Source organism: Heterodontus francisci, chromosome 3 (genome assembly GCF_036365525.1).
Source record: "Heterodontus francisci isolate sHetFra1 chromosome 3, sHetFra1.hap1, whole genome shotgun sequence".
Lineage (NCBI taxonomy): Eukaryota > Metazoa > Chordata > Chondrichthyes > Heterodontiformes > Heterodontidae > Heterodontus > Heterodontus francisci.
In genome coordinates, this window is record NC_090373.1 from 28,565,896 (window position 1) to 28,579,396 (window position 13,501).

At 47.1% G+C, this 13,501-nt stretch overlaps 1 protein-coding gene across 1 annotated transcript in view; it reads right to left on the minus strand.

Moving 5' to 3' along the window:
• heatr5b (HEAT repeat containing 5B) overlaps positions 1-13,501 on the minus strand; it is a 153,020-nt gene that overhangs the window by 96,477 nt on the left and 43,042 nt on the right. Inside the window, exon 9 of the mRNA XM_068020449.1 lies at positions 6,021-6,173. Within this exon, the coding sequence (XP_067876550.1) occupies positions 6,021-6,173 (153 nt within the window). The remainder of the gene's footprint in view (positions 1-6,020; positions 6,174-13,501) is intronic.

Below are 13,501 nucleotides of genomic sequence, written 5' to 3' on the forward strand. Positions count from 1 at the left end.
TCTCTCGCACTCTGTCCCTCCTTTCTCCCGCTCTCTCTCGCACTGTCCCCCTTTCTCTCGCACTCTGGCCCCCTCTCTCTCGCACTCTGGCCCTCCTTTCTCCCGCACTCTGGCCCTCCTTTCTCCCGCACTCTGGCCCTCCTTTCTCCCGCACTCTGGCCCTCCTTTCTCCCGCACTCTGGCCCTCCTTTCTCCCGCACTCTGGCCCTCCTTTCTCCCGCACTCTGGCCCTCCTTTCTCCCGCACTCTGGCCCTCCTTTCTCCCGCACTCTGGCCCTCCTTTCTCCCGCACTCTGTCCCTCCTTTCTCCCGCACTCTGTCCCTCCTTTCTCCCGCACTCTGTCCCTCCTTTCTCCCGCACTCTGTCCCTCCTTTCTCCCGCACTCTGTCCCTCCTTTCTCCCGCACTCTGTCCCTCCTTTCTCCCGCACTCTGTCCCTCCTTTCTCCCGCACTCTGTCCCTCCTTTCTCCCGCACTCTGTCCCTCCTTTCTCCCGCACTCTGTCCCTCCTTTCTCCCGCACTCTGTCCCTCCTTTCTCCCGCACTCTGTCCCTCCTTTCTCCCGCTCTCTCTCGCACTCTGTCCCTCCTTTCTCCCGCTCTCTCTCGCACTCTGTCCCTCCCTCTCTCTCGCACTCTGTCCCTCCCTCTCTCTCGCACTGTCCCCCTTTCTCTCCCTCTCTCTCGCACTGCCCCCCTTTCTCTCCCTCTCTCCCGCACTGCCCCCCCCTCTCTCCCGCACTGCCCCCCTCTCTCTCCCGCACTGCCCCCCTCTCTCTCCCTCACTGCCCCCCTCTCTCTCCCTCACTGCCCCCCTCTCTCTCCCTCTCTGTCCCCCTCTCTCTCCCTCCCTCTCTCTGTCCCCCTCTCTCTCCCTCCCTCTCTCTGTCCCCCTCTCTCTCCCTCCCTCTCTCTGTCCCCCTCTCTCTCTGTCCCCCTCTCTCTCTGTCCCCCTCTCTCTCTGTCCCCCTCTCTCTCTGTCCCCCTCTCTCTCTGTCCCCCTCTCTCTCTGTCCCCCTCTCTCTCTGTCCCCCTCTCTCTCCCTCTCTCTCTCTGTCCCCCTCTCTCTCCCTCTCTCTCTCTGTCCCCCTCTCTCTCCCTCTCTCTCTCTGTCCCCCTCTCTCTCCCTCTCTCTCTCTGTCCCCCTCTCTCTCCCTCTCTCTCTCTGTCCCCCTCTCTCTCCCTCTCTCTCTCTGTCCCCCTCTCTCTCCCTCTCTCTCTCTGTCCCCCTCTCTCTCCCTCTCTCTCTCTGTCCCCCTCTCTCTCCCTCTCTCTCTCTGTCCCCCTCTCTCTCCCTCTCTCTCTCTGTCCCCCTCTCTCTCCCTCTCTCTCTCTGTCCCCCTCTCTCTCCCTCTCTCTCTCTGTCCCCCTCTCTCTCCCTCTCTCTCTCTGTCCCCCTCTCTCTCCCTCTCTCTCTCTGTCCCCCTCTCTCTCCCTCTCTCTCTCTGTCCCCCTCTCTCTCCCTCTCTCTCTCTGTCCCCCTCTCTCTCCCTCTCTCTCTCTGTCCCCCTCTCTCTCCCTCTCTCTCTCTGTCCCCCTCTCTCTCCCTCTCTCTCTCTGTCCCCCTCTCTCTCCCTCTCTCTCTCTGTCCCCCTCTCTCTCCCTCTCTCTCTCTGTCCCCCTCTCTCTCCCTCTCTCTCTCTGTCCCCCTCTCTCTCCCTCTCTCTCTCTGTCCCCCTCTCTCTCCCTCTCTCTCTCTGTCCCCCTCTCTCTCCCTCTCTCTCTCTGTCCCCCTCTCTCTCCCTCTCTCTCTCTGTCCCCCTCTCTCTCCCTCTCTCTCTCTGTCCCCCTCTCTCTCCCTCTCTCTCTCTGTCCCCCTCTCTCTCCCTCTCTCTCTCTGTCCCCCTCTCTCTCCCTCTCTCTCTCTGTCCCCCTCTCTCTCCCTCTCTCTCTCTGTCCCCCTCTCTCTCCCTCTCTCTCTCTGTCCCCCTCTCTCTCCCTCTCTCTCTCTGTCCCCCTCTCTCTCCCTCTCTCTCTCTGTCCCCCTCTCTCTCCCTCTCTCTCTCTGTCCCCCTCTCTCTCCCTCTCTCTCTCTGTCCCCCTCTCTCTCCCTCTCTCTCTCTGTCCCCCTTTCTCTCCCTCTCTCTCTCTGTCCCCCTTTCTCTCCCTCTCTCTCTCTGTCCCCCTTTCTCTCCCTCTCTCTCTCTGTCCCCCTTTCTCTCCCTCTCTCTCTCTGTCCCCCTTTCTCTCCCTCTCTCTCTCTGTCCCCCTTTCTCTCCCTCTCTCTCTCTGTCCCCCTTTCTCTCCCTCTCTCTCTCTGTCCCCCTTTCTCTCCCTCTCTCTCTCTGTCCCCCTTTCTCTCCCTCTCTCTCTCTGTCCCCCTTTCTCTCCCTCTCTCTCTCTGTCCCCCTTTCTCTCCCTCTCTCTCTCTGTCCCCCTTTCTCTCCCTCTCTCTCTCTGTCCCCCTTTCTCTCCCTCTCTCTCTCTGTCCCCCTTTCTCTCCCTCTCTCTCTCTGTCCCCCTTTCTCTCCCTCTCTCTCTCTGTCCCCCTTTCTCTCCCTCTCTCTCTCTGTCCCCCTTTCTCTCCCTCTCTCTCTCTGTCCCCCTTTCTCTCCCTCTCTCTCTCTGTCCCCCTTTCTCTCCCTCTCTCTCTCTGTCCCCCTTTCTCTCCCTCTCTCTCTCTGTCCCCCTTTCTCTCCCTCTCTCTCTCTGTCCCCCTTTCTCTCCCTCTCTCTCTCTGTCCCCCTTTCTCTCCCTCTCTCTCTCTGTCCCCCTTTCTCTCCCTCTCTCTCTCTGTCCCCCTTTCTCTCCCTCTCTCTCTCTGTCCCCCTTTCTCTCCCTCTCTCTCTCTGTCCCCCTTTCTCTCCCTCTCTCTCTCTGTCCCCCTTTCTCTCCCTCTCTCTCTCTGTCCCCCTTTCTCTCCCTCTCTCTCTCTGTCCCCCTTTCTCTCCCTCTCTCTCTCTGTCCCCCTTTCTCTCCCTCTCTCTCTCTGTCCCCCTTTCTCTCCCTCTCTCTCTCTGTCCCCCTTTCTCTCCCTCTCTCTCTCTGTCCCCCTTTCTCTCCCTCTCTCTCTCTGTCCCCCTTTCTCTCCCTCTCTCTCTCTGTCCCCCTTTCTCTCCCTCTCTCTCTCTGTCCCCCTTTCTCTCCCTCTCTCTCTCTGTCCCCCTTTCTCTCTCTCTCTCTCTCTCTGTCCCCCTTTCTCTCCCTCTCTCTCTCTCTCTGTCCCCCTTTCTCTCCCTCTCTCTCTCTCTGTCCCCCTTTCTCTCCCTCTCTCTCTCTCTGTCCCCCTTTCTCTCCCTCTCTCTCTCTCTGTCCCCCTTTCTCTCCCTCTCTCTCTCTCTCTGTCCCCCTTTCTCTCCCTCTCTCTCTCTCTCTGTCCCCCTTTCTCTCCCTCTCTCTCTCTCTCTGTCCCCCTTTCTCTCCCTCTCTCTCTCTCTCTGTCCCCCTTTCTCTCCCTCTCTCTCTCTCTCTGTCCCCCTTTCTCTCCCTCTCTCTCTCTCTCTGTCCCCCTTTCTCTCCCTCTCTCTCTCTCTCTGTCCCCCTTTCTCTCCCTCTCTCTCTCTCTCTGTCCCCCTTTCTCTCCCTCTCTCTCTCTCTCTGTCCCCCTTTCTCTCCCTCTCTCTCTCTCTCTGTCCCCCTTTCTCTCCCTCTCTCTCTCTCTCTGTCCCCCTTTCTCTCCCTCTCTCTCTCTCTCTGTCCCCCTTTCTCTCCCTCTCTCTCTCTCTCTGTCCCCCTTTCTCTCCCTCTCTCTCTCTCTCTGTCCCCCTTTCTCTCCCTCTCTCTCTCTGTCCCCCTTTCTCTCCCTCTCTCTCTCTGTCCCCCTTTCTCTCCCTCTCTCTGACAGGTGCAGAGAGCAGGAACACTCAGCAGATGGTTGATCAGTTTCTTTTCTCAAAGATCGCAAGTCAGTTTCACAACTGACAGGTACTGACATCGGAATCAGCAGTTTCTGAACTTCGGACTGAATCAATGTTTTCTGGCAGGATTTTTAAAAAAAGTTGGAACTGGCCAAAAAGCCCCAAATCTGCCCGAAGTTCAGAACCCACTGTTCCCAATATCAGGATCTGTCAGCTGTGAAACTGACATGATCTTTTTTTAAAAGCCAGTCTGACAATGCGGAATTTCTCATCTCCCATCACAGTCCCCCGGCAAGGAAGAGGAGTGGCCCCAGGTACAGTTTACAGCCGTGTGTCGGATGGAAACCTTTGGTGGACCGGATCCTGACCCACGGACCATATGTTGGATAACCCTGCTCTAGGGCCTGATGGGTCCTCTTATAATTGCAGTGCTCTATGTGCAGCATGACAAGAGTTCTGTACTTCTGTGAACTTGAACTCAATCATTTTTTGAATCTGATTTGATTACTGTTAACACATACAGTTTGTACACAGTGAGCAGCAAACCAACCAATATCTTCATATCTCCTTCAATGTTCCCTTGACATATTAGTTGACTTGGTTTTATAATCAGGGACATTGAATACAAAAACAAAGAAGTTATGCGAAACGCTTCACTAGTTAGGCCTCAGCTGGTCACTATACTTTAGCAAGGATGCCAAGGTCCTGGAAAGGATAGTGGCAGTTTACCAGGATATCAGGTATGAAAGATTTCATTTATGTGGAGAGACTGGAGAAGATAGGACTGTTCTCTTTAGAGAAGAGAATAGTAAGCGGAGATGTAATAATGGTGTTCAAAATTATGAGGGGCTTTATAGTTTCTCTCTACTTGCTGTTTCTTCTGGCAAGTGGGTCAGTAACCAGAAATCAAAGATTTCAAATAATTGGCAAAAGAACTATAGGTGAAATGTGAAGAAATTGCTTCACACAGGGGGTTGTTATGATCTGGAGCACACTATCTGAAAGAGTGGTGGAAGCAGATTCCATAGTAACTTTCGAAAAGCAATTGGACATGGACATGAAGAGAACTCATTATGGAGAAAAAGCTGGGGTATGGGACGAAATCAGACAGAACTTTCAAAGAGCTGGCACAGGCACAATGGGCCAAATGGCCCCATTCTGTGCTGTAAGATGCTATGTTCAATTCCAGCCATGGAGTACGTGATTTTTTTTTTTACTTCCACTATGCAGTACCCTGAACTTGCTCATTGAACCACACTTGCCACTGATCAGAGATCTCACACCCTCGATATGATCTTGACCATCTCAGAGACCCCAGTCTGTCTGCCCCATGCCCAGCTGTTTGGTGCTATCTGCAAACCAGACACTCAAACTACAACACAGCTGGAACAGAAAGGGTTCTCCTCAATCCCTCTTTTCCCCACGCCCCCAACTCAGCTCTGTTGACAGCTACCCGACCTCATGCCTACGCTTCGATTCCTACTTAAAAATGTGCCACTAATTTCCCTTGCCCCCTCCATTTGCAGCTGTGCCTTCAGCTGCCTTGGCAGTAAGCTCTGGACTTCCCTCCCTAAACCTCTCTCTCGTTCTTTAAGATGCTCCTTAAAACCTACGTACAACCAAGTCTTTGACCTAATGTCTCTTTCATTACCTCGGTGGACAATTTTTGTCTGATAATGCTCCTGTGAAGGTGTCAGCTGTGGCTCAGTTGGCAGCACATGGGTTTCTGAGTCAGAAGGTTAAAGGTTCAAAGTCCCACTCCAGAGGCTTGAGCGCATAATTCACGGTGACATTCCAGTACATTATTGAGGGAATGCTGCACTCTCGGAAATGCTGTCTTTTGGATGAGCTGTTAAACCGAGGCTCCATAAGCTTTCTCAAGTAGATGTAAATGATCCCCTGGTACTATTTGAAGAATAGCAGGGGAGTAGACCTCGGTGACCTGGCAAATATTTATTCCTCAACGAAAATCACTAAAACAGATTACCTGATCATTATCAAATTACTGTTTGTGGGACCTTGCTGTGTGCAAATTAACTGCCACGTTTCCTACATTACAACAGTGACTACACTTCAAAAGTACGTAATTGGCTGTTAATTGGGGCATTTTGAGGTGACGTGCTTTGGGACATTTTACTATGTTAGAGGGCGCTTTATAAATGCAAACTGCTGTTTTCATCAATGCAATTCTCTGAAATTTTGTGACATCTGCTCGACTACTTACCAATGGAGGGCTCTTGGAGAAGAGGGGAGGCAGTGGCACTCAGACTCTGTACCAGGCTGCCAAGTTCCTGCAGGGCACACACCATTACATGCTGACTGGCAGACACATCGGCTGCTCCCGATTTGTCATTGTTGGCATCATTCACCACAGATTCTACCATAACCAAAAGAACACACAGACACAGTATAATTAACGTGGACACATATTCCAAATATTAGTGCTCTCGAAAACAAAATAAATACACTGAATTTTACAAAAGTCATGCTTCATACAGTTAGCATATTACAACTCGTAAGCAATGGATATTTTAGTACAGTGGATTTGCTCTCAACAGAAAATTAATGGAGATTGAGAGACATGAACAGATGCGAAGCAGCTGCACTTGCAGTTTGATAACTGAGGGGCTTGCTAGGTCACTTCAGAGGGCAGTTAAGAGTGAACCACATTGGTGCAGGACTAGAGCCACAAAGTTCCAGACCAGGCAAGGATGCAGTATTTCTTCTTTACAGGACATTAGTGAACCAGTTGGGTTTTTGCAACAATTCAACAGCTTCGTGGTCACTTTTACTGAAATCAGCATTTTATTTCCATATTTTAATAAACTGAATACAAATTCTCCAACTGCCATGGTGGGACTTAAACTCACTTTCTTTGATGAATTTGTCCAGGCCTCTTGACTACCACTCCAGTAACCTAACCACTACACAAAAAAAAATTTGCACCTGAGCATTTTGGTCAATCATCTGATTCCAATCTGGGTACTGGAAATGAAATGAAATGATCGGAACTGTCTCACGTCCCCTTTCCACCACATAAAAGTCCAACCGGTCCACGTCGGTATTTACCCTCCATTTCAACAAATAATTCTAACCATATTTACCCCACTCGTGCCCATATCCCTTCAACCCTTTTTTCGTCATCTACCTACCCAATCCAGCCTTTAATATTGACGTAGTTTCTAGGAACATAGCAGCAGGAGTAGGCCATTCAGCCCATCGAGCTTGCTCCGCCATTCAATTAGATCATGGCTGATCATCTACCTCAACGCCACTTTCCCGTGCTATTCCCATGTCCCTTGATGTCATTAATATCCAGTTATCTATCCATTTCTGTCTTGAACATGCTCAATGATTGAGCTTCCACAGCCCTCTGGGGTAGAGAATTCCAAAGTTTCACCACCCTCTGAGTGAAGAAATTCCTCCTCATCTCAGTATTAAATGGCTTACCCCTTATTCTGAGATTATGTCTCCTGGTTCCAGACTTACCAGCTAGGGGAAACATCCTATCTCCATCCACCTTGTCACGCGTTGTAAGAATTGTGTAAGTTTCATGGAGATCACCTCTCATTCTTTGAGACTCTAGAGAATACAGGCCCAGTTTCCTCAATTTCTCCTCATAAGACAATCCCGCCATCCCAGGGATTAGTCTGGTGAACCTCCGTTGCACTCCCTCAATGGCAAGTATATCCTTCCTTAGGAAAGGAGACCAAAACTGTACACAATACTCCAGGTGTGGTCTCACCAAGGCGCTATACAATTGCAGCAAGATATTTTTACTCCTGCACTAAAATCCCCTTGCGCTGAAAGCCAACATACCATTTGCCTTCCTAATTGCTTGCTGCACCTGCATGCTAGCTTTTGGTGACTCATGAACAAGGACACCTAGATCCCTTTGGACATCAACACTTCCGAACCTCTCACCATTTAAGAAATATACTGTCTTTCTGTTTTTTCTACCAAAGTTGCTAACTTCACACTTACTAATATCATATTCCATCTGCCATGATCTTGCCCATTCACTTAGCCTGTCCAAGTCCCCTTGAAGCCTCCTTGCATTTCCTCACAACTTACATTCCCAGATAGTTTTGTGTCATCAGCAAATTTGGAAATATTACATTTGGTCCCCACATCCAAATCATCAATATAGATTGTGAACAGCTGTGGCTCAAGCACTGATCCTTGCGGTATTCCACTAGTCACAGTCTGCCATCCTGAGAATGACCCATTTATTCCTACTCGCTGCTTTCTGTCTGTTAACCAATTCTCAGTCCATACCAGTATATTATTCCCAATCCCACGTGCTCTAATTTTGTTTACTAACCTCCTGTGTGGGACCTTATCAAAAACCTTCGGAAAATCCAAATACATCACATCCACTGGTTTTGCTTTATCTATGCCACAAGTACCATACTCAAAAACTCCAACAGCTTTGTCAAACATAATTTCCCTTCTATAAATCCATGGTGACGCTGCCGAACCATATCATTATTTTCTAAGCGTCTAGTTATAACATCCTTTATAATAGATTCTAACATTTTCCCTACTACTGTCAAACTAACAGATCTGTAGTTCCCTGTTTTCTCTCTCCCTCCCTTCTTAAATAGTGGTGTTACATTTTCTACTTTCCAGTCTGCAGGAACCTTTCCAGAATCTATAGAATTTTGAAAGACAACCACCAACGCATCCACTACCTCTATAGCCACCTCCTTCAATACTCTGGGATGTAGCTCATCTGGTCCAGGAGACTTAACCTTCAATCCATCTAATTTTGAGTACTACCTCTTTATTAATACTAATTTCTTTCAGTTCCACATTTTCACAAGTCCCTTGGCTCCCTAGTATTTCTGGGACATTTTCTGCATCTTCCTCCGTGAAGACAGACACAAAATAATTGTTTAGTTTCTCTGCTATTTCCCTATTCTCCATTATAAATTCTCCTGTCTCTGCCTGTAATGGACCCACATTTGTCCTTGCTAATCTTTTCCTTTTCACACACCTACAGAAGCTTTTACAGTCCACCTTTATGTTTCTCACTAACTTGCATTCTCTTTTCCCTTTCTTTATCAGTTTCTTGGTCATCCTTTGCTGGATTCTAAATTGCTCCCAATCCTCGGGCTTACCACTTTTTCTGGCAACCTTATAAGTCACTTCCTTCGATTTAATGCAATCTTAAGCTTCTTTTGTTAGCCAGGGTTGATTCGTCATTCTTGTTGAATTTTTGTGCCTTAGAGGAATGTGTATTTGTTGTAGACCATGCAATATTTCTTTAAATACTAGCCATTGTTTGTCTACAGTCAAATCTTTCAGTGTATTTTCCCAATCCACCATAGTCAACTTGTTCCTCATACCTTCATAGTTCCCTTTGTTCAGATTTAAGACCCTAGTTTCAGAGTGAAATATATCACTTTCAAACTTAATGTAAAATTCTAAAATATTATGGTCACTATTTCCCAAAGGCTACTTTACAGCAAGGTTATTAATTATCCCTTTCTCATTACTAAATCTAATATAGCTCAATCCTGGTTGGTTCTTCAACTGCTCCAGAAACCCATCTCATACACACTCCAGGAATTCATCCTCCACAGCAATGGTGCTAATTAGCTTTACTCAATCTATATGTAAATTGAAGTCACCATTATTATTGTATTACCCATGTTACGTGCACCTCTAATTTCCTGATTTATACTATGCCCAACATTACAATTACTGTTTGGTGGCAGTTGTTTATAGGCCACCAATGTTTGCTGCCCTTTGTTGTTTCTTAGCTCCACCCAAACTGATTTTACATCTTGATCCTTTGATCTAAGATCCTCTCTCACTAATGTACTGACCACACCCTTTATTAAGAGCACTACCCCACCTCCTTTTCCTTTTTGCCGATCCTTCCTAAATGACCAATATCCTGAATATTCAGTTCCCAGTCTTGGTCACCCTGTAACCATGTCTCAGTAATGGCAATTAAATCATAGAACCATAGAAACATTACGGCACAGAAGGGGGCTATTCAGCCCATCGTGTCTGTGCTGGCCGAAAAAAATTAGCCTCCCAATCTAATCCCACCTTCCAGCATCTGGTCCGTAGCCTTGCAGGTTAAAGCACTTCAGGTGCAGGTCCAGGTACCTTTTAGATGAGTTGAGGGTTTCTGCCTGCACCACCGTTCCTGGCAGTGAATTCCAAACACCCACCATCCACTGGGTAAAAAAGCTTTTCCTCATGTTCCCTCTAATCCTTCTACCAATCACCTTAAATCTGTGCCCCCTGATAATTGACTTCTCCACTAGGGGAAACAGTTCCTTCCTCTCTACTCTATCTAGGACCCTCATTATTTTGTACACCTCAATTATGTCACCCCCTCAGCCTCCTCTGTTCTAAGGAAAACAACCCTAGCCGATCCAATCTTTCTACATAGCTGCAACTTTCGAGCCCTGGCAACATTCTTGTAAATTTCCTCTGTACTCTCTCCAAAGCAATTAAGGCCTTCCTGTAATGTGGTGACTAGAACTGTACGTAATGCTCCAGCTGTGGTCAAACCAGCTTTTCATATAGTTCCAGCATTACATCTCTGCTTTTGCATTCTATACCTCGGCCAATAAAAGAAAGCATTCCATATGCCTTCTTCACCACTCTATCCACCTGCCCCACCTCCTTTTCCTTTTTGCCTATTCTCCTAAATGACCAATATCCTGAATATTCAGTTCGCCTGTCACTTTCAAGGACCTGTGGCCATGCACTCCAAGGTCCCTCACTTCTACCCCTCTCAATATCCTCATGTTTATTGTGTATTCTCTTGCTTTGTTTGTCCTCCCCAAATGCATTACCTCGCACTTCTCCGGATTGAATTCCATTTGCCACTATTCTGCCCACTCAACTCATTCTGGAGTCTACAGCTATCCTCTTCACTATCAACTATATGGCCAATTTTTGTGTTATCAGCAAATTTCCCAATCATGCCTCCCACATTTAAGTCCAAATCATTAATATATACCACAAACGGCAAGGGACCCAACACTGAGCCCTGTGGAACGCCACTGGAAAGTGCTTTCCATTCCCAAAAACATCCATCGACTACTGCCCTTTGTTTCCTGTCACTGAGCCAATTTTGGATCCAACCTGCCACATTCCCCTGTATCCCATGGGCTTTCATTTTTCTGACAAATCTGCCATGCGGGACCTTGTCAAATACCTTACTAAAATCCATGCAGACCACATCCACTGCACTACCCTCATTAATCCTCCTTGTTACTTCCTCATAAAACTCAATCAAGTTAGTAAGACATAACCTCCCCTTAACAAATCCACGCTGATTTTCCCTAATTAATCCGTGCCTTTCTAAGTGGCAGTTTATCCTGTCTCTCAGAATTGATTCTAATAATTTACCCACCACTGAGGTCAGACTGACCAGCCTATAATTATTTGGCCTATCCCTCGCACTCTTTTTAAACAATGGTATAACGTTCGCAGACCTCCAATCCTCTGGCACCTCACCCGTACCCAGTGAGGATTTGAAGATGATCCTCAGTGCATCTGCTATTTCCTCCCTGGCTTCTTTTAACAACCTGTGATGCAATCCATCTGGTCCTGGCGATTTATCCACCTTCAAGGATGTCAGACCCTCTAGTACCTCCTCTCTCATTATGCTTATCGTATCTAATATTTCACACTCCTCCTCTTCTACTACAATGTCTGCATCATCCCTCTCCTTTGTGAAGACAGAGACAAAAAGCTCATGAAGAACCTTGCCCACATCTTCATAATCCATATATAAGTTCCCTTGTACATCTCTGATCGGCCCTATCCTTTCCATAGCTATCCTTTTGCTCTTAATGTGCTGATAAAACATCTTTGGGTTTTCCTTGAATTACCTGCCAATAATTTTTTGTCTTCTCTTTGTTTTTCTACTTTCCCTTTTTACTTCACTCGTGCACTTTGTATACTCCTTTAGGCTTTCTAAAGTATTAAAATTTTTGCGATTGTCATAAGCTTTCTTTTTCTGCTTTAACTTACCCTGTATGTTTTTAGATAACCAGGGGCCCTAGATTTGGCTATACCACCCTTTATCTCTGTGGGGACATGCCTAAGCTGTGCCAGTAGAATCTCGCTTTTGAATGCCTCCTACTGGTTTGCCACTGATTTTCCTTCAAGTAGCTGCATCCAGTCCACTTTTGCCAGGTCATCTCTCAGTTTTGTAAAATTTGCCTTCTCCAACTTTGAACTTTTATTCCTGTTTTATCTTTGTCCTTTTCCATGATTATGCTAAAACTCACTGCATTATGGTCACTATCTCCAAAATGGTCACCCACTACTACTTCATCCACTTGCCCAGCTTCATTACTGAAGACTAAATCTAGAATTGCGCCCCCTCTCGTTGGGCTTGTTACGTGCTGGCTAAAAAAGTTCTCGAATGCAGTTCAAGAATTTTGTTGCCTTTTTTGTGCCCTTCACACTGTTTGTATCCCAGTTGATATTAGGGTAGTTGAAATCCCCAACTATTATTGCCTTATAGATTTTGCACTCAGGTATACATATTTGTTCCTCTATCTCCCTCTCACTATTTAGGGAGTGTACTATAGTACACTCCTAATACTGTAGCTGCCACTTTTTTATTTCTTGAGCTCAACCCATATGGCCTCATTTGATGATTCATTTAGCAGATCATCCCTTCTCATAGCTTTTATTGATTCTTTAATCAACAATGCTACACCCCCTCCTTTTTTATCTCCCTCTCTATCCTGCCTGAAACCCTATATCGAGGGATGTTGAGCTGCCATTCTTGCCCCTCTTTAAGCCAAGTTTCTGTTATAGCAATGATATTGTGTTGCCATGTGTCTATCTGTGCCCTCAGCTCATTGGCTTTATTTACTATACTCCTTGAATTTAAATAAATACCTTTTAACATTGCCAAATTCCTGTGCTGCACACTTTTTAACCTTTGCTTCTTCTGTCTTTCAGAGTCACTCGCTAATTCTCTGCCTCCCGTTCCCTGCCCTGAAATTGTCCTATCTGAAACTGCCCTCAGGTTCCCATCCCCCTGCCAATCCAGCTTAAACCATTCCCAATAGCATTAGCAAACCTTCCTGCAAGGATATTTGTCCCAGTCCTGTTCAGGTGTAGAATGCCCAGCTTGTACAGGTCCCACCTTCCCCAGAACCGGTCCCAATGCCCCAGAAGTCTGAAGCCCTCCCTCCTGCACCATCTCTCCAGCCACGCATTCGCCAAGTGTATTCTCCTATTCTATACTCACTAGCACATGGCCTTGGGAGTAATCTGGAGATTACTACCTTTGAGGTCCTGCTTGATAATATCTTTCCTAACTCCTAAACTCAGTCTGCAGGATCTCATCCCTCTTTCTTCCTATATCATTGGTACCAATGTGGACCACGACCTCTGGCTGTGCAATTATGCCCTCCAGAATGCTCTGCAGACACTCAGTGATATCCATGACCCATGCACCAGGGAGGCAACATATCATCATACCCATTTACTTCTATTTGTGTCTTCAAATCATCTACCTAGTTCTGAAGGCTGCTTGTATTCAAATAGAGTGCCCTTAACTTTGTCTTTTTAACATTATTCCACATTCTGATCCTATTTGATGATTGCCTTCGCTTCATCTGTCTTCTAATGTCGCTTACTAGTTTTCTATTTCTTATCAATTTTCTTCTTCCAATCTGAGCTCCCTCTCAGTTTCCCATCCCCCTGCCA